At 43.3% G+C, this 21,757-nt stretch overlaps 1 protein-coding gene across 2 annotated transcripts in view; it reads right to left on the bottom strand.

Annotated features, from left to right (window-relative positions):
- Nucleotides 1–21,757, bottom strand: part of ARHGEF6 (Rac/Cdc42 guanine nucleotide exchange factor 6) — a 57,264-nt gene that overhangs the window by 29,464 nt on the left and 6,043 nt on the right. For both annotated transcript variants that reach the window (XM_075260249.1, XM_075260247.1), the window contains exons 2-11: nt 20,645–20,728; nt 19,265–19,349; nt 18,104–18,219; nt 17,072–17,273; nt 16,444–16,514; nt 13,657–13,751; nt 12,368–12,463; nt 10,372–10,494; nt 8,420–8,558; nt 2,682–2,741 (exon numbers count right to left, since the gene is read on the bottom strand). In XM_075260249.1, coding sequence (XP_075116350.1) covers nt 2,682–2,741; nt 8,420–8,558; nt 10,372–10,494; nt 12,368–12,463; nt 13,657–13,751; nt 16,444–16,514; nt 17,072–17,273; nt 18,104–18,219; nt 19,265–19,349; nt 20,645–20,728 — 1,071 coding nt within the window. The remainder of the gene's footprint in view (nt 1–2,681; nt 2,742–8,419; nt 8,559–10,371; nt 10,495–12,367; nt 12,464–13,656; nt 13,752–16,443; nt 16,515–17,071; nt 17,274–18,103; nt 18,220–19,264; nt 19,350–20,644; nt 20,729–21,757) is intronic.

Here is a 21,757-nt window from a genome sequence, read left to right on the forward strand (position 1 = left end):
CATTAGAGAAAAGCTGGGTTTCTTTGTTGCAGATTTTTCTGTGGGTTTTTGAGGCAAAGACAGGAGTGGCTTTAGGAGGAATGGAAAAAATGGAGGAAGCTCTTTGGCTCAGAAAATCTGCAGCAAATTGTGCAAAAAAAAAAGCAGCTTTTCTGCACCGTGTGGCCTCAGCCTTGATCGTGCACATGACCATGCATGACCTTTACAATTTGTATAATACGGCTCTGTTTTCAGTTTTTGCATTCCATGTGTTATCAACATGTCTTCGGCGTCAGTATGTCATCCAAATTTGCGGATCTGCAAAAACCTGTGGCTAGCTAGATAACTGTTCTGCAAATACAGACGTTACACGGATCTGTTATGTGCGTTGTGCCATACATGGACCCGTGAAAACATAGTAGTGTGCATGGACCTTTCCTGGAAAAAGCAGGATAGCAGAATGCAATTGCACATGGTCGTGTGCACGAGGTTAAGGCCACATGTATGAAAAACTTTCTAAATGTCCACAGGGTAAAAAAAAAACAAACAAAAAACAGCTAAATTTGCAACAAAAAAGCAGCTTTTGCACAACATGGGACTTTAGCCTGATGGTTTAAAACCAAGCAGCCCCTGCTGCAAAGATTGACTTGCTGCAAATCCTTCACAGGTTCATATCCTGCAGTGAGACGCTTTGTGTTGTGGTTTTTTTTTTTTTAGCAGTGGACAATGGATGTATCAAAAAAGGGAATTAATATGTTGCAAAGAGGATATCCAAACGATCATCCTCCTGAAAGTCATGGCCGGCTGGAGAAGAGGGGAAACAACTGCGTTAAGAGAAGACAATAGACGTGGTTTTATAGTGTGATCTTCAGTAGATAGCAAGATTTCCGTAACTACAGAAGGCAGAGTATGAACCGTTCGCATTACATCTTTCCATCATAAACCGATTGTCAGCATGGGAGGGAATTTTTTATTTTTAGAATCGATAAGTATACAGAATAACCGCAGAGTATGACTGGAGAGGAGGGAAATTCCACCCACACGACTTACATGTATGGGAACTCTTAGTATGGCAGTGAGAGCGGCTCAATGTGCATCATCCAGGCTGGATCAGGTACTTTACAGGGCACATCACCGTGCCCATAGCAAACCCCATAAACCCCAGAGAACAGACTGACAAATATTACACAACAGCACCACAGCATTACTGCTATAGCTACTATATAGACAAATCCATGAACTGGAGGTTCTTAGCGCACATTTTGACCAAATAATAATGAAAATCTATTTGCTGTGAAAGGCAACGTCTTTCTATGGGACCCTATACTACAGAACTGCTGCAACTATATGGGAAGGATTGATCACGCCTTGTACGCCGATTATTTTGGAGTACAAGGTTAGAAAAACTTGCAATTTTTTGTAGCGTGATTTACGATCATTGTGATTTAAAGACTACTATAACAAAGGGATTTTTGGGGGGATTGTAATGATATACATGATGTTGCAGCTCAGCCCCATTCACTAGGAAGTGACAAGTTTCAGACTAAGGCTTGGGCAACTTTGACGCGACCAAAGATTACCAGGTCGCCCTACGATACATTCACTAATGTTAGTCAATGGAGCTGCAATGTTTAGGATGAAGATTGCTTTACATTTTTGCAAAGAGAATTTGCGGTTGTGGCAAACAAGAGGTCGGAATGAGACTTCATTCACTTTCTTTAGGAATTGCAGCACTAACTGGCAATCGTTGGTTGTGTGGTGGGGGTAGCGGCCAAATTCATCATGTAGCCCTAGCCTTAAGGATGCAGTAAATTTATCATTGGGTGATATTTGATAAATCTGGTGCAAATGACAACAATGTCCATTCAAGTTGAATTTTGGATTAGTAGACTATCAGCAAAAAAAAGTCACCTGTAACCAAACCTGAGATTGAGTCAAGTAATAGATTGCAATGCAATTCCAGAGTATTATCTTCATATATAAGCTTCCATTCCTGTAGATCTGTTTACTAGAGATGAGGAAACCAGATTATTCGTCACCTGCAAACTGGAGGTGGAATTATTTTAGTCTGGGGTCTCTTCAGACCCCAGCATATAATAGATGGAGGCCCATGGGAGGGGTAAAAAACAGTTATACCCCCCTTCCTTAACCTCTTCTGGGTCTCCTTGTCGAATCCAATGCTCTTCGTGGGTCCCGGGAGAGCAAGTGAACCGAGAGGTGCGGGATTACACCGGAGCAACAAGGACAAGTGACTAGGTTTTGTTTTTGCTTTTTTCACTGCCCCCTTTAGAAGTTTAGCCTGGATAACCCCTTTAACTTTTGATTCTATCCAGACAAGTTCCGACTGAAAGGAAGCAGAGGGTCAACTCGTTGAACCAGACACTAAATAAGTCTTCAGAGGTTCGACAATCTCTAGTTCGGACTCCCTTACTGAATACCATCGTCAAGGGCTTTGTTTCCTAGAGAATATCCCAGTTGCAGATGCTGACAAGCGCTAGTGGCTCAGGGGTGTATAACAGTGAGCCGGAACATATAGCATTAGTAGGGGCTTGGAACGTTTTGTCTTAGTCACACAGGCCCTGACAATGGGAGCCGGCATCAGTCTATGTAAGTGGAGAGATAGATGTCAGGCGTGATTCACTCTGCTCAGAACCCGACCACTATATATAAACCGCCGGCTTCTGACGACAAATTCATCTTACCACAAGAGCCTTGAATGAGGCAGTGACTCGCACAACGTCTTTATGATCTGGATGTGCTTCCTAGAACAAGAAAAAAAAAAAATCATTGTTAGGGTTTAGATTTTCCTATCGATGGGGACAAGATTAAAGCGCGATATACAAACCGCTCTCCTTATGGCGTCACATATGATTCGATAAAGAGAGGAAATTTCAGGGCGCTTTCATGCGTAACTGACTTTCTGCAGTTTGCCCAGATGTGTAAAAATCCCATTTATATGATGTAACAGAAAATTTACATTTTTCCAGGTATGCAGTTTTTTTTTTGTTAAGTCCCAATCTGCCCTATAGGATGATGACGTTCTGATGCTTTATTAACCCTTTCGCTGACCGGACAATCCTCATACTTTGGGTTACAGTGGGTCTTGCTACTTTGTTACATTGCCATGTATGTTCAAATTTGTTCAGCCATTCCAAAGTTATAGGCCCTGTTATTGGTGATGCAGATTAGGATATTCCAGTCAAGTGGGCAGTAACAATGTGGTTTCTCTGTGTTCTACAATGTTACTGCCCACTGGGATAGTATACACTAATCTGCATCACCAATAACAGAGCTTATAGCTTTGGAATAGCTGAACAGATTTGGATACACAGAACACCCCCATGCTCAGAGTGACAGCTCCGATCAGATCAGAATCAATGAAAAAAAATCATCGATATCCCTCCCTGAATAGCAAAGTCAATCTACTCATTTCGCAAAGCAAGCTCCATTACTCAAGTTTTTGGCAGCCTTGTTGCGGTTTCCCCCCATTGACTTCAATGGGGTATGCAGCGGCATACAAAACCACATGTAAAAATCAATGCAATAGAAGAATTTGTCGCTATGCTTTATAGGACTACTTCATTGAATTACAATGTGAAAAGATGTGGTTCCACTAAAGCTACCCATGAATGTAACCTCAACCATTCAGGGTTACAGCCTGGAAAACATCTGCAAACACAAAACACTATGTTGCAAAATGTAAATTTATTTCTGCAGATTAATCCTGGTTGCAAGGGGAGAAGATACTGATAGAACTATCTTACTGAATTGTGCAAGCAAAACTATAAGGGCTTAGACATAGTGGTAAAGGGAGTCTGTCAGCAGGATCCAGCCCATCAACCCAACCCTGCAGATAGGTTGGTTCATTGGAGTCAAACAGTGTTTTCCCCTAGTGAATCGGGGGCTTGGTTGCTGAGATGTTGCCGTTTTTGTCAACTAGCCTCTGCCCGCGACTTCGCCTGTGGGTTGTTGGCATTGATGATCCGCCTATATCCAGCAAATTTCTACTGTCCATGGTTTTTCGGCAGCTCTCAAGCTGTCCCGCTGCTGAACTTGTTCCTCACACCCTGCCTGTGATTATTCTGGCATCTCAGCAGCTTGTTGGGACGCCATATAATGCATGTGTTGTTGACGCCGATGACCCCCCTGAGCTCCGCTTGAGGAGAGCTCTGTGACTTCCGGCTTCCTTCATAGCTCTCGTTGTTTTCGAATTTTGCAACAAATTACATTTTCTTTTTCCCGGCATGTTTAAAAGTAACAAACTGCCAATTTGGATTAAAAGTGTTTTCCCATCCAGTGTGACAGCACTTCCTGGAGCAGATCAGATAATATGCAAATGCATGTACACAATGGATTGAGGGTTAGCTGAGTGTTTAGATAGAGAGATAACAGACCTGGTTTTATCAGAAGCTGAGAAAAGAGCAGTGTAATATAGTATGTGAACATAAATTCATAACAGTTGTGAAGCCATGTCATTTACCGGGATAAAATGTAGCCAATGTGTTACTCCAGGTTACAAACTATCTATGTGCCAAATTTCATCCAAATCCATTCAACCGATTTTGCATGATTGAGGAACAACAAACAATCAAACCTTCACATTTATATATTAGTAGGATAGGATTAGTAGGATATTCGTAGGATAGGATAGGATTAGTAGGATAGGATAGGATATGCAGAGTCCTTTGGAGCAATGAGGGCGTTGTCAATTACCTCTATGGAGCAACAGCACAAGAACGCCATTGCGCCATTATAAAAGCATGCAGGAAAAACTGTGGCGGCAACAAAACGTGTTTTTCCTTGCAGTGCTCACTGGAAAACGGCTGCCGGATACGCACAGTCGGTGCTTCTGGCTGAAGATGCGGCCGATGACCCAGCGAAGAGGCAGACTGGAGAAGATAACAGAGGTGTCGCTGTGGAGTTTTCGGACAACACAGGGAACGCCCTCTGTGCTGTTTTAGCAAAGGGAACGCCCCCTGTGCTATCTGAAAACTCATTTACATATGGAAGAAATGAGAAATTCCTCAGGGACAGCGGTGGCACGGATCAGAAAAAGAGAAGAATAGCCTTTAAGGTTATTCTGACGTGGGCTTAGTTCTAAAAGGGATTCTAATGATAGAATCCCTTTAACTCATCCTGACTAGAGATGAGCGAATAGTATTCGAAACTAGAGTTTGGACTACCTTGCTCCTATAGGAATGCATGGGAGCGGCCATACAGCAAGGGGTTAAGCGCCGGCCGCTAACATGCCTTCCTATGGATTAAGGTATTGGAATCAACTGTAATCCTGACTTTAAAATATAATATACTATTCCAATATAGGAGTTTTTCTAAATGTGTCCTATTACTTTTGCACCATAATCTGGGGATGATATCAGCACCTTCACAGGCGTATGGAGACTTACAGAGCCTTGTTCGCTCCACTGGGGGATTATGGGAAAAATATGCAAATCTGTTTTCCTAGCTGTAAATAGGAACACAGTGCCCTCTAGGCAGCAAGCAGGGGCACGGTTTTGCAAACTTGCAAAACAGAGTTGCATATTTTTCCCTTTTGCACTATGAAACCATAACACCGTGTTTCTTGGAGGGGTTCTGGTCCGTTTATAGACTCCACATTAGCGTATGCTTGTTCTGCTGGGTGCATATTATATACCCATAGCTTAAAGGTTATAAGGCTTTCATGTGCTGGGGCTGAGGTATCAGACTAGAACACATTGCTGCAAGTAGGAAAATCAGTGCATTGTCTTCCCAGGTTTCTTTCTACGGTGTCTGAATTTATACAGGGCGATTGCAGCGATGTAAAGCAATGTTTATACAATTCATATGTAAATAAGGTCATTTATGGAGAAATATTCTGGAGCTTTCAGCAGATTGGAGACTGAACCATTTCCATGCAAAGTGGCTTGCGGTCCTGAATTTGTATATGTAACAATTGCACCATTTATATTACAGTGTGGGCTCCATCACGTATACGGTGGACGGGGATGTCGTATAGATTTGACACCAGTCAAGCAAGCTAGCCCTTATCCATAGGATAATGGGATAACTTGTAGATCAGTGGGGGTCTGACCGCTCCGACCCCCCACCAATTAGAACAACTTCCATCCCCTCGGAGGCTGTGCGTCCGGCCTTAATCAGATTCCTAGCAAACGATGGCTTGTCGCAGTGCACACAGGCCTATAGGCCATCTGTAGCGTCCTGAATCATTTAATAAAGATTGAAATTTCCTATCCTATTCTGAAGAGAGCGGGAAATCGATTATCTAAATAATACAAGCCCAAGAGCAGCGCCCCACATGTATATTTTACAAGGATTTACTTTTAATAAAATCTGATTAATAATGCAGGGAGAGATGGGAAAGACTGAAACCAAGCGGATTTTCAGTATAAATACAGGTGAGAGTCGTACAAACCAGACTGGTTACTGGAGAAACCACTGAAACCTGCTACACTTACCCTTCGTTCACATCTACGTTGGTATACGGAATACCAAACGCATTTGCAAGCACTGTGCAATAAAAGCACACGGACCCCATAGACTATAATGGGGTCCATGTGCTTGCCATGCGCTGCCCGCACGAATCATGCGGACAGGAAAGTAGATTGTGAACTACTTTCCTGTCCGCATGTTCTGTGCAGAGATCTGGCCACAAGTACACAGACCCCATTATATCTATGAGGTCCGTGTGCTTTCACTGCACCGCACTTGCAAATGCATTCGGTATTCCGTTCTGGGGATCCTCATGCAGACTCCCCAAAAGGATTACCAAATGCAGATATGAACAAGGGGTTGGATGTCAGATGGTAAGTCTTGCTATTACCAAACTTGAAACAGCATTGACCTAAAAATATAAACGTTCAAAGGAACGCGGCATTGCACCTTTGTCTATCTCCTGCCACATAAAGCACATTTCAGCTGAAATCATGTAAAGTTACACTATGGGTAGAAGCTATACACCATGTACTATGTATTGCTCCCTGAGGGCCAACATTGAGCAGGGCTGCATCTGCCATGAGGCTAGACGAGTATCTTGCCTTAGGCGACAGCTTGTAGAGTCCCTGAAGGGGTGGAATTAAGTAAGAGTATTTGTTGGGTTGTGCAGGTTGTTGGCGTGGATGATCTGCATATATTTAGCAAATATATACCTACTCCGGCATTTTGGCAGCTCTCAAGCTGGCCTGCCACTGAACTTGTTTCTTGCACTGTGCCTGGGATTGTTTCCACATCTCAGCAGCTCGCTGGAACATCATATAATGAGCGTGTTGTTGGTGTTGATGATCTGCCTGCTCCAGCGTCTTGGAAGCGGTCGTTGGCCTGCGCTGAACTCGTTCCTCGCGCTCGCTATGGCCGTGATTGTTCTAGCATCTCAACAGCTCGCTGGGACGCCATATAATGAGCGTGTAGTTGACATTTTGGCAGCTCTCAAGCTGGCCTGCCACTGAACTTGTTTCTTGCACTGTGCCTGGGATTGTTTCGGCATCTCAGCACCTCGCTGAGAAGCCATATAATGAGCGTGTTGTTGGCGTCGATGATTCCCAGTCTGCTCCACTTGAGAACTCTGTGACTTCTGGCTTCCTTCATAGCTCTCATTGTTGGGGACAAATTAGATTTTCTTTTTCCAGCCATGTTTAAAATTGGCAAACTGCCAATTTGGATTAAAGGTGTTTGCCCCTGTTTGTCAGCACTGCCTGGAGCAGATCAGATAATATGCAAATGTATATGTATACACTGATGGTTAAGTGTGTTTACACAGAGAGATAAGAGCCCTGGCTGAGATAAGCTGCGGCTAAGAGCAGTGTAATATAGTATGTGCACATAAATTCATAACAGTCATGAAACCATGTCATTTACTGGGATAAAAAGTAGCCAATATTTTAATCGAGGTTACATCTATGGGACAACTTTCATTCAAATCTGTTCAGTGATTTTTGCGTGATTGAGGAACAAACATCCAAACGTTCACATTTATATTAGTAGTAGGATTATTATTATTTGCATGTACTGTATTTTTATTACATCTTTTCCCTGTAAGCACTGTACTCTTAGTGTATATTAAATCTAAAATTCAGGAGGGTTGACCCTAACTGCCCCCACAATTCCAGAGAGTGTGCGGTTTGTTATTCTTTTGGTTGCAGTTTGGGTATATTGGTGTCTCACGTAGAGTAAAGTGGTTGCATTTATTTGTGCGGTTGTATAATTGTAGAGGTCGCTCCACTCCTGTGTAGCCTAGTGTGATAGGGGAGTGGGGATGGGAGTGTGGAGGCAGAGTCCTCTTTTATGGATGCGTGGTGAGTAGGGTGCACGGATCCCTGATACAACTGATCGGAAACATGGGAGATATATTTAGTATGAGAGCGATTCCCGACAGTCAGGATATAAAAAGATCAACAGAAAGCTGGATCCATGCAACGAAGGCCCACCAAATAAATATCCCCTTTACCTCCATGTGCCTTTCCAGTTCTTGAAGGAGAGTAACATATTTTTCCAGCCTCATGAAAGGTTTGCTGAGACTTGTGGTCAGCATCAGAATCCCTGGGTTGGTGGCTCCTTGCCCCTCCATAAACTTTTCCAGTTCATCGCTAGTAAAGAAGAAACCGAGTTAGTAGGCAGCAAGGACATCGCAGATTTAGGGAAACACATGAACCTACAGATATAATAGAGTTCGTGCCATAAACATGTACCTGAAATTGACATAGGGCTGCAAAGTCCTCCAGCTGGAGTCTCCGAGAAAGCTGCTGTACAAATATTCCTCTAGGATATAGATCTGTGGTCCAGAACATTTTTTCCACCAGGGACCAGTTTCAGCAAGACAATTTTTCTATGGCACGGTGGGGGCAGGAATGGGTGTGGATGGGGGTGGGGAAGGGGTGTGGTTCGAGCGGGGTTAAGCATGGAGATGTAGATTACTGATGACGGACACTGCAGGTTATGAAGATGGCTACTGATGACGGATATCACTCCTAATGCTGCTATTAACTTCACTACAGCTACAATACATGTCACAGGGACAAGTGACGTGTAATGTAGTTGCCCAAAGTTTGGTAGGCGAGTGCGAGGTGGAGCCAAGACCTGCTACTAGAATCCCGAACATACACGGGTCCCAGCTCAACCCCGCACCTTGCTCACCTTATTCCGATGAGCAACAACCAAGCGTCAGTGTTGTGGAGCCAGCTGGTGGGTTCTGGCTCAACCCCGGGCACTCGCTGGCTGACTCCACAGCAGCTCCGCCGCCCGGTACTGGTTGGCGGACCGGCGGTTGGAGACCCCTGATATAGATCACCTGTCCGTAGGTCGTCAAGTCAGTGGGGGCCAAAACACAGAACCCTCACCAATCAGCAAAAGGGGCTGTAGCATTTGGACAAGTCCTGTGCCCTCCATACACCGCTTTGGGAGCCACTGGCCTGACATGAGGAAGTGGGTGCTGCACCCCTATATCTCTGGTGGGTGGGGGGGAAGGGGTGTAATAAGTGCTCAGGGATTTGTAGATTATTGAACCTCCTTAAGAATAAGTGGGCTTTTAAGTGTACCATAAGATTTGTAAGGTGGCCAGAGCTTGCCCTCTATACCTTGGAGGTGCCCTGCGTCAAGTCTCCCATCAGAACGTGTCATCGCCGACAAGAGGATCTGCCTATCCACAGTTTGGGCAAAGTTCGGCCTAACTCGTTGAACCCGAACTTTGATGGGTTCGCTCAACTCTGTTTGTGAACACTATTTTCTAAGCGGAACAGGAATATATTGTATGAAAAAAAACAGGAGAGAAATAACTTGCAAAAATACTTTACTACTGGGACCCCTGGCTGGAATTTGTTCAAACTGACGTTGTTAAACTTGATTGAGATCTCTGCTTATATTTCCAAATATTGATTATTGATTTTTCTTTTGTGTCCAGATATTCAGAATCCTCTCTTTCTTTGCATAGCCTGTCCCCGAGCCTCAATCTAAACTCACCTACGTGACCACTGAGGCCAATCGGCAGCCTTAGGGAGCGGTGAAGTCGCCCACATTTGTCACCAATCCCTCTCCAGCCATGGGCTGCAGGGCTTTCAGGAACCAAAGCATGGTACACGAGGGTGGCAGACACCAGAGGGCTTGGCACAGGTGAATAAGGTTAAGAATATGGGCTGCATATTACACATACTTATATATTCCGCTTACTTATATAGCGCCATCCTATTCCGCAGCGCTTTTACAGACATTGCCAATAGTTTTGGACACAAATTGCACAAGAATTCTGGTGCACTTTCCATAGTAAATCTTCAGTCTGCAGGGATTGATAAGGGATTCCTTCTGTACAGCCTGCGTAAGTGTAAATGTACCTGTGCGCTACAATGCAGGACGGAGATCTACAAGGTATCAGTATAGAAGTGCAACGTGTTCCCTGAAAAGACTTACCTGTGCTGAGTGAGGACATTGACCGCTATTGGGTGGTTTGCACAGTACGTCGAATATAAAGACTTAAACTGATTAAAAAGGGTCAGAAAACAACCTCCAACTTTCTGATGATTTTCTGGCAACCTGTAGGAATGAAATATTAATGCCCATTAGTATAACCTGGCCACTTGGCTGGCGAATGCTGCATTTATTAATAGACTCTACATCACAGTTTCATCCCATCCATCTCTGGGACAGCAGATACAGGACTAAAAGGTAAAACAGGTTCCTACAGCCATATGATGTGCCCATAGTCCATGCCCTCCCCTGTAATATCCCATGTCAGGAAATACATTTGCACAGTATATAAAGCTATAACAGCCATTGATACAATCTGTGGGACCTGTGATGGGATGCCACATATATTATCTATTTTATTACATACATGATAAACAGAGAGTAATATTATTATTAGATAGACATTGTAGCAATTCAATAGATACATTTCACCTGAGTAATGTTACAGCGACATCTAGTGGAAAGATCAGGGAGCGATTTTGTGAAGTCTAGCATTCCTATTACGATGATATATCAAATTATGAGGATAACATTACTCCTTAAAGAGATACCACCTATTAGGTGTGTGGAGACTTATACAGCCATAGTCGCTCCACTGTAAGGGATTATGGGAAGAATATGCAAATCTGTCTCCCAAGATGTAAATAGGGAGACAGTGCCTCTGTTATGCTGCCCTCTATAGGAAGCACCCTGAACATCATGCCCGACTTTCCCAGAAGCCTTTACTGCATAATGTGGGATTTTTACCAAGTCAGTTTCTCAGCTATGGACGGCCGTTTCGGTCTGGTTGGACCTCGTCAGCGCAGCGTAGAGAGAACTGACTTGGTAGAAGTGAGAGGCTAAGGAGTGACATTATCCCCATAATCTGCTCTCTCAGCCTCTCACCTCTACCAGGTCAGTTGTCTCTACGCTGCGCTGACGAGGTCCAACCAGACCGAAACGGCCGTCCGTAGCTGAGAAACTGACTTGGTAATAATCCCACATTATGCAGTAAAGGCTTCTGGGAAAGCCGGGCATGATGTTCAGGGTGCTTCCTATAGAGGGCAGCATAACAGAGGCACTGTCTCCCTATTTACATCTTGGGAGATGGATTTGCATATTCCTCCAATGATATATCAAGTGATACTACACATACTGATATAGGTTTTTAGGGTGGTGATGGGGAGGCCCCACTTATGAAACCTTTGCACTGGGCCCACCAATGTCTTAACTCCCAGCACTTGCTCTGCTGTTCTTCGAACTTCTGAAAACTTTGGATTCAGCTGAACCCCAAATTTTTGGTGTTGACCATGCATGAAGGTGTCTTTTCAGTCCTTAGAGTATAATAACTGCAGGACCAGGGCAAGTGCAGAGAAAAATTAAGATACTCCTACCATCCCTCACCTCTTCTGGACTCCTTCCAGGCATCTAGTGTTTCTTCCAGGGTCCTTGCAGCAAAGCATCAGGACATCAACAACCTATGAGACCCAATCGCAGGCCCTGCCAACGTCACCCAGGAAGCTGAAGACACCAGGAAGGAGTGAAGGAACCCAGGAAAAGGAAGGGGACTGGACTACAAGCGGTCATTATTTTCCCATACCTCACCTTATTATTATACTCTGGGGTAGGGATGCACAATTATTCCAAAAAAATAAATGAACGTCAACAAGATTTTGTGCACTTCAGTTATTTTGGTTCGCAATTTGAGTATTCATTGGTTTCTACCTGCAGTTTTGTTCGGAGCTTCTATTATGCTATGGAGACTCTTCAGAACCCATAGCGGAGGACCAGGGAAAATGACAACACAAAGAGTGTTACCCATCTCCCCTGACCTCAGTCACAGATCCCTATCCTCTTCCGGCTTCCTGACTGATCTCAGGGACCATTGAGGTCTGTCACTAGGACTCTGTGATCTAACCCATGTTTTATGATCTAGGAACTTTGTATCAAAGATTCTTACTTTGCATATTCTTCTAAGGACTGACAAAGTGTCTGCTGAAATGTACAGATTTCCTCAAAATTTCCTAGCAATGATGCAACGTCTCCAGCGCTTATCCTGCAAAAAAAACAAAGCAAAAATTTAAGAAAAAAAACACATAAAAAATAAATATATGTTTTTGAATAAATGTTTGGGCTGTAACCAGAAAACACTGCTTTTTTGCTTAAAGTCTAGAGATCAGCTGAAGGCTTTCTAAGAAAACTGAATAGTTAATGTTCCAAAGTTATACATTTACCATTAGAAGAGAAATGTCCTATTAATAATCTACATAGAGAGGCAAAGCCAGTGACAGAACTACCGCCATAGTAGCTACATTCCACTGTGGGCCACTATGGGACATAATACTGTGTGCAGGGGCCACTATGGGACATAATACTGTGTGCAGGGGCCACTATGGGACATTATACTGTGTGCAGGGGCCACTATGGGGCATAATACTGTGTGCAGGGGCCGCTATGGGACATAATACTGTGTGCAGGGGCCGCTATGGGACATAATACTGTGTGCAGGGGCCGCTATGGGACATAATACTGTGTGCAGGGGCCACTATGGGGCATAATACTGTGTGCAGGGGCCACTATGGGGGATAATACTGTGTGCAGGGGCCACTATGGGGGATAATACTGTGTGCAGGGGCCACTATGGGGGATAATACTGTGTGCAGGGGCCACTATGGGGATAATACTGTGTGCAGGGGCCACTATGGGGATAATACTGTGTGCAGGGGCCACTATGGGACATAATACTGTGTGCAGGAGCCACTATGGGACATAATACTGTGTGCAGGGGCCACTATGGGGGATAATACTGTGTGCAGGGGCCACTATGGGACATAATACTGTGTGCAGGGGCCACTATGGGGCATAATACTGAGTGCAGGGGCCACTATGGGACATAATACTGTGTGCAGGGGCCACTATGGGACATAATACTGTGTGCAGGGGCCACTATGGGACATAATACTGTGTGCAGGGGCCACTATGGGACATAATACTGTGTGCAGGGGCCACTATGGGGCATAATACTGTGTGCAGGGGCCACTATGGGGCATAATACTGTGTGCAGGGGCCACTATGGGGCATAATACTGTACGGAGGGGCTGCTATGGGACATTATAGACTGGAAATGGGGCTTTATACTGTGTGAGGGCCAGGAGAGGGGGCACTATGCTAGTTACTCACTAAAGCGATGGATTATTCACTTAAATCCCCAATCATCTAGATAACAGTCATCCCCCCCCCCCAACTTACTTATCATATGTCTGAAGAGGCCGGAGGTAAGTTGTCAGCAGTAACTGAAGTTCTTTTGCGTAACTTCTCTCAGTTTCCAGAATATTCTGCAGGACCTTTTAATGGAAATTAAGAAGCTTATACACCGTTCATAGAGTCATAGGGAATCATTGAGGTTATGTAAGGGACCAGTCTATTGACCGGTTACATACGACCTTGTGCACTGGTTCATAAGGACAGATAAAACACAAGATCCATATTGGATAACCACATTCACGGCCAACCTGGTCAAGATCTGCTTAACCAAAACGTAGAAGTGCTTATACAACCAATGATCTTGACAGCAATGTCCAAATATCTTGTAATCGTCCCACTTTCTCCAGCGGCAAATGTCAGGGATAGAAGAAGGATTGGACATGTTGGATTTCAGCATACCTGATCCTTCGTTCTCAAGGTAGATACATTGTTGCCAAAGTTGGCAGAGAATTATTCCCTTCTGTCTATTGAGAACTCCAACAACTCTGACTCCTCCATAAGTGGCAGACCGCCAATCTAATTCATAAAATGTGCTAATATAGTATTTATAGAATTAATTATACAATATCAATAATTGCATACTGTCATTAAACCTAATTCATTAATTCGTTTTATTTTAAAGCAATTTTTTTTTTCCCACAACTCCACCCAAAATTGGCCACAACTCAACATATGTATGGGAGAATTGGTATCTGTCAGCCAATCTAGCATATAACCTCAGCTATTTAAGGCATATAAATAACTTTACAGCCAGATCTTTTATTGAATGTCAGGGATGCAAGTAGTTTAGGTGACATGGTGCTACCTGGGCCATCACTACCTTTATCTGTAGTCATACAGTATTCGGTAACACCTAATGGCTTGGCCCCTCACTTCTTGGATCGGGAAGTCTACCTTTTAGTGTTATCAATGCTGTGGCCCCTGCTGGGTATTCTCTCCGAGAAGCAGATGTAAAGACTATGTCCAGCCTAAATGATATCCCTGTTTCTTTCACTGAGGATACAGCAGAAGCTGTACTGTACTCAAGTGAGCATGCATGACTAACAGAGGCTGACTAGCATGACACCAGATGAATGCTATACCGTATGTGCAGGAATACTGCAGACTGAAACTGTGCAAGATAGATTCTGCTTAAGTTTAGTGCCCCTTTAAGGGGATAATTCTGATGACACTGGTGATGACTAGAGATGAGCGAACAGTAAAATGTTCGATATTTGATATTTGTTTTGAGTAGCCCCTCAATATTGGACTACTCGAATCGAATATCGAACCCTATTATAGTCTATGGGGGGAAAATGCTCGTTTCAGGGGTAGGCAACGTTCAATCAAATTATACTTACCAAGTCCATGAGTGAGGGTTGGGCTGGATCCTCCGAGAAGTCTTCTCCGTGCAGCGTCCCCGCGGCATCTTCCAGCTCTGAATTCACTCTGCCAGGCATCAGGCCTGGGCAGACCCGACTGCGCATGCCCGCACTACAAGAAAATGGCCACTTACCGTCAAAGCGGCCATTTTCTTGTAGCGCGGGCATGCGCAGTCGGCTCTGCCCAGGCCCGATGCCTGGCAGAGTGAATTCAGAGCTGGAAGACGCCGCGGGAAAGCTGCACGGAGAAGACTTCTAAAGGTAGGAGAAGAACCAGCGTCGATTGGCCGACTGTATAGCATTCGGCCAATCAATGCTGGTTCTGCATCGAACTTTTCCATTCGAATAGCGAGTGGTACTCGACTGAGTACGAGTATTTCGAATACCTACTCGATCGAATACTACTCGCTCATCTCTAGTGATGACATTTGGGATCTGTCATAACGTACCACACATTAATGTAATCGGTTTGTACAGAATCAGGTTCACCTAATAATGGAGATTTGTTTCAGACAAACTATAATGGTCGCTGCATTATACTCTGGGGTGTCTTCAGACCCAAGTGTATAATAGGTGGAAAAAAATATTTAAAAATATAGATAAAATATTTTACATATTATATCCATAATCCCCCCAGTGGAACGAAAAAGGCTTTTGTAAGACTCCATATGGCTGAGAAGGTGATCTCTCCATAAGGAGCAATATTATCCCCAGAAGCTAAAACCCCCCAAAACATTCATACCCCAATTCCGTTACCTCTTTTGGGCCTTCTCCGGCAATCACTTAGGAAGTTGTCGGCCCAGGCTCAGAGCTGAGGCTCGTGATTGGGCCTCGGTGTGCCCATATGACCAATGTTGGCGCAATCACAGGTCTCAGTGGTGACCCTTGGGTCGATGACATCACAGAAGAGCACCAGACGGCGAAAGGAGGCCAAAGAGAGGTAACCTTAACGTTGGCTGGGTTTGCTTAGAGAACTAGAAACGGGTTAGATAGGATCCCAGGAGCCCAAAGAGTATTCGAAGCTTTGTTTTAAGCCATTTTAAGGTGTGGATCGCACTGAACTTGTTTGAAACAAAAATAATCTTGGACTGAAGCCGCCCAAACCCGAAACAAAACAAATGCTGGGAAGTTCGCCCATCTCTAATTAACATGTGCGCCGTTCTGTGCCTAGGTCTTAGCCAGGAAATGCTGTAAAAAGGCTTAAAAAACAGAGGCGGTAAAAACTATTCGTGAATGAAGAAAAGAGAAATCTAAAGCCCATCAATAATTAGTGATATAGCCCTGATCTCAACACCGTCCAGTCTGTCTCGGGTGACATGAAGAGACAGACGGATTGGAGCAAGCGACATCCACAGGAGATCTGGGCTTAGTTTAGTTTGGATTAAACATCTATATAAAAATACTTGCTTACCGCCGTGTAATAGTTTTTGGTCAGCGGGGCGCCGTCGCCTCCTTTTAGACCCTTTGGGGACAGTGGTTTATCTGGAAGAGAGAAGAAATTGCTACAATGTATGTTGTGTGTCAGTAACACCTCTGGTGACACTGGCCCAATACCAAGTCTAAGTACAGGTTTACCGTCAGCAAGCCTTGGATTCATTTACATTTTATAGGAGTGTACACAGTAATCGTCATGATGGGAATTGTTCCTTTTATGAGTGGGAGCGATCTGATAATCCGCCGCAGCTTCCCTGTCTTACTTCTTATTAGATGACTCCTACTCATAAAAAGGCAGATTCCAATAACCGAGCCCGGGACACTAATAAAACCAGAGATTTTATATTTATTTTTCATAAACCCTTATGCTCCCTTTACACTGGAATATAATATTCAGGATACGGGATGATCCCTGGATGGCTAGATGGATCCTTGATAATATGGAGATTATAGGATTATATGAGATAGATAGATAGATAGATAGATAGATAGATAGATAGATAGATAGATAGGAGATAGATAGGAGATAGATAATTTACCATGCCTATATGAAACAATATAACAATAATTCCCAATACTTTTGTTCCCATTACCCTTACACTTACCATTCGGCTTGAATTCTTTGACATAGTTACTTGGGAACCAGCCCGTTTTGCCATTCATCGTCCCTTCCCACCAGCCGCCATCTACTACTTTGGTGACGAGGATTGTGTCACCTTTGGAAAACGACAATTCATCTTCATTCTGCTGCTTGAAATTAAACTTTGCCTTCACCGTTAACTGAACGCTGCCATTTCCGGTCATGTCCTGATAGGAAATACATAAATACACTCCGGTTACCTGTGTGCCCACGACTTCCCGATCTGGACACTATGATGTCACTACTTTGCCCCCCTTTTAGCCTTTTTAAGGATAGCGCCAATTTGTGTTTTTTTTTTCTCTCCATCTTACAAGAGCCATAACTTTTATATCATTTCATTAACATCTGAGGACTTGTATTTTGCTGGATAAGAGGCGATGGGATCAGTTAAGGTTCTATATAATGTGCTGAAAAATTGTTACAAAAAATATATAATAATAAATAAATAATAATAATAATAATTAGTGGGATTGAAATGAAAGGGACGGGATTATTTTTAATAATGAAGGTGTCAGATCACCTTTGTTACCTATGCAAACATCATGGAGGAGAGAGGAAGATTCTTTGGGGATAAAACTTTTGCTAAGATTTGATTTGGAATCTTCACATAAAATATGTTACACTGTAGAGAAAGCCTTCGGCTACATTCACACAGTGTATGCTGGAGACAGGACCCGCCATGAAAAATCTGCTGCGGAAATCTTCCTGCTGGCGATAAAAAAATTTTCCTACTCTGATTTCAACAAAAGCTGCCCAAAAACCAAGCGTTTGATTCTGCTTGAAATAAATGCAAGGTGGAATTCTTGTGGTTGAGCAGAACTCATTTACATTGACCTCATTACACAATGCAAATTGAATAGGGAGGGAACAATCTCTGCTGCAATGGTTCCAACTTTTAGAAATTGATGTCTTAGCCTTACCAGGATGGCATCAATAAGACACCATTGCAGTGCCCCTGAAATTAAGGTGCAGGTAATGCTCATAAGCGGAGACCTACCATAGGTTTCGACTGCCTCCGTAGTACTCGTGTTGAACTATCTGTTGCCTGGGAGGATAGTGAGAAGTTATGCGACTGTGAAGATGTTCGAGAACATGGCCTCTTCAGTGTCTCCTCTGCCAAGAACAAGGATAGGAATAATAATAATAAATAATAATAATAATAATAATAATAACAGCAACATTGTGTTTATAGAGAAGTAACATTCTGTGACACTTTAAAAATCACAGGGTTCATGTACAGACAAAACGAGACATTACAGTGTAATAAATCAGTTCATAGGGGTAACATGGTGGCTCAGTGGTTAGCACTGCAGCCTTGCAGCGCTGGAGTCCTGGGTTCCAATCCCACCAGGAACAACATCTGCAAGGAGTTTGTATGATCTCCCCGTGTTTGTGTGGATTTTCTCCCATTCTACTGATAGGAAAAATAAAATGTACATTGTGATCCCTATATCCTATATCCCTATATGGGGCTCGCAATCTACATAAAAAAAAAAAAAAAAAAAAAAATCAATTCACACAATAAGAGTCCTGCTCGCAAGAGCTTACAATCTACAAGGATAGGATTATTATTACAGGGTTTTCCTCAGTAGTTACTTATCCCCTACAACCAGTAACGTGACTGCCGAAGATCACCTGCCCTATCAGTCCCATAGACGTGACCAGGGACCACCTCTTCATCCACAGGGAACATACAAGGGACCGTTCAGGCCCCCATTCTCATGATCTTTGGGGATCCCAGTGGTTGGAAACCCAGAGATCAGACATTTATCTATCCAGCTAAATGTTCTTAGGTAAAATTCGGAATAATGGACAATAATAATGAACAGCCTTTAACCTAGGAAGTAGTCTGTAATCCCAGCGATACATAGTTCTAAATAGTAGGCCATTTGCAATGTTGCTCATTTTCCTGACTTGCAGAATTGTTCCTTCTTAGCAGTAGAATAGAACACCCTGCTAATAAAAGTAAGCAATCCTCTGTCAGCACGAGGTTTAGGTCCCAAGCCAGGACAGTAACAATTCCTGGCACTGCACTGAGATTCCAAATATCTGCCAAGACAGAACATATCACCGTCCACCATGTCTGTAAAGCGCTGCGGAATATGGTGGCGTTATAATGCTGACATGTAGCCGGGCTCCGGGCGCTCTCACCCCTTACCTTCAGTGGCTCTGTTGACAGCAGTAAGTGTGTTCAATATCTTAGAAAAGTTCTCGCCAGCGTACAGGTCATGCGCCTCGAATAGCTGTGGAAAGACAAGAATTCCTACATATCAGTCGATCATTTCAAGATGTATCTGCTTATTTCTACAGTAACAAGCTTTTGCTCAGAATTGCTGCAACCCAGCTTTCCAGGGTAACCACACACGATCCGTCAGCATTAACCAGCGCTGCCTGCCAGGTACATGTTTGAGAACTTGAGATATTTCAGATATTTGCCTACAGACATTCCAGGTAATTGTCTGCAATCTGTCACGCCAGGGCTCTCAATGTGCTGAGAGGAGAGCGGCTCGGTGCCAGACGCTACACGAAACTTCGCCCTCAATTACAGGAGGTTGTGCCATTGCTGGGCACCGCACGAAACGTGCAGGAGGTCTAAGACACTAGATAAAATACCCTGCAGCCATATAGACCATTAATAGAAGCAGGCAGGAGGCCAAAAACAGACATGGGAGCTGAGCAGGTCTTAGGCATCCACATAGAAAATTATATATTTTATTGGACTTTTTGCTACTTTTTAACCCTGGGGAGGAGGAAGAAGGAACAAACTGGTGTGAAATGTGTAGAAAAAGGGAAAGTGATAAAATATTCTGCACCAACAAGCTGGAACTAGAGACCATCAGCGAGTATAAATATACCGTCCAGATCATACACATTCTTCTGACAAGCCACAACAGCGTGCAGAAAAACAAGCAAAAGATTCAATTTTTATGTTGCATTTGTAGATGTATTACTTTGTCAGAATAAAGGAAATTACTGGGTACCTGAAAGAGGATTGCTGGCAGATAAGCAATATTAATGACCTATCCTTAGTAACATCATCAGATCAGCAAGGATCCGACACCTGGGCCAGGGAACGAAACGGAAGCAGATAGCGCTGTTCTCTATGTAGTGGCCAGGCTGTGTTACTGCAGCTCAGCTCCTATCATCTTGCATAAGAGCCAAGACCAAAAAGTTTTTGAAAGAAACCTATTATCAGTTTCATGGCGGTCAAACTTCAGGCAGCATGGGATCCATAGAGGATCCCTGATATAGCTCTCTGTCAGGATTTTATGCCATCCATGGTTCAATAAGTATTAAGATGGTGACAGGTTCTCTTATTAATAACCAGAAAAGTGACCCAAATTGCACAAGCTTATATCCCTAAAGCCAAGGTATCCAATACTTTAGACCTTGAGGGTATAAGATCTGCACACCTTGGAGCTCTTTGCATTGAAGCTTCACATACGGTATATGAGCGATCAGGGTCTCATGTTGCCCGCAGTCCCGCAGTAGACAAGCCTCATGCATAATAGAAAGGTAAGTGATAGTGAAAACTCACCTCGACACGGAGAGAACTACATGCTCTTAGGAACTCGCGGATGTTCTCGAGGCAGTCAGCTTCACTCTTCGGTTCTGCAACAAACTAGCGATAGAAGAAAAACAAACAGTTACAAATAAATGCTTTATTGATCAATATCCAACATGATAGATAGATAGATAGATAGATAGATAGATAGATAGATAGATAGATAGATAGATAGAATCACTTTACTAAATGTCACCGCATATGACAGATGAAAACTTGGGCACCGTACTATTAGGCTTACACAGTTGCCTTGGGAAAAAGTATCAGCGATAATTACTAGTTATTGCATCCAAGTAGAAAACCAGATTCCTCGGAGTTATTGGATACAGTTCCAGTTCCATTGGTTCAGCGATGTAATAATATCAGAGTTTCCAGTTCTATTCCGTTCTTTATGCACATGTATGTATTTTGTTGTTTTGCAAGTAAGACTTTTTCGTCCGGTGATTTCACTTTAAAACAATGAACACCCAATGGATCCTATTATAGACAATGAGGTCTACTGGGCACCCTTGTCCGCTGTTTTAGTAGTCCGCCTCCCACGATGAACCAGAACAACAGACTGCATAACGCTTAAAACTTAAACGGAACATGTGCCGGATGTTCTTCACCTTCTTATGTTATTTTTCCTTTCTAAATACAACTGGTTGTTACAGGTGTCTTGTATTCTCCAGGAACATAATAATATATTACACATGCCACGATCTCTATATATGTGGCTGTTTATGTGAAAAGGGCCCACATTGTCGATATGGAGTTCTTGGTATCATTGTAACGGTTATGGTGTAACATTGTCCGAAACAGCAAAAATTTTTTTATTGAAAGCACAATTGACATATTTTTAAATAAAATTTTTGCATAAAACAAAATTGTGATTTTTTTTTACCCAAATATGTTTTGGACTATTTTCTCTATAATTAGTATCGACGATCTGGGCCCTTTTCACGTAAACAGCCACATATGTTCTGTTACAACTCTGACCCTGGCAGATACAGGTATAGGAAGGGATGTATTTACCAAGACAGACAGTGTACCCAAAATGAAGACGCTTGCCAATACAATAGACTCCATCTCAGACTAGAATACAAA

Source organism: Leptodactylus fuscus, chromosome 11, assembly GCF_031893055.1.
Source record: "Leptodactylus fuscus isolate aLepFus1 chromosome 11, aLepFus1.hap2, whole genome shotgun sequence".
Taxonomy (NCBI): Eukaryota; Metazoa; Chordata; class Amphibia; order Anura; family Leptodactylidae; genus Leptodactylus; species Leptodactylus fuscus.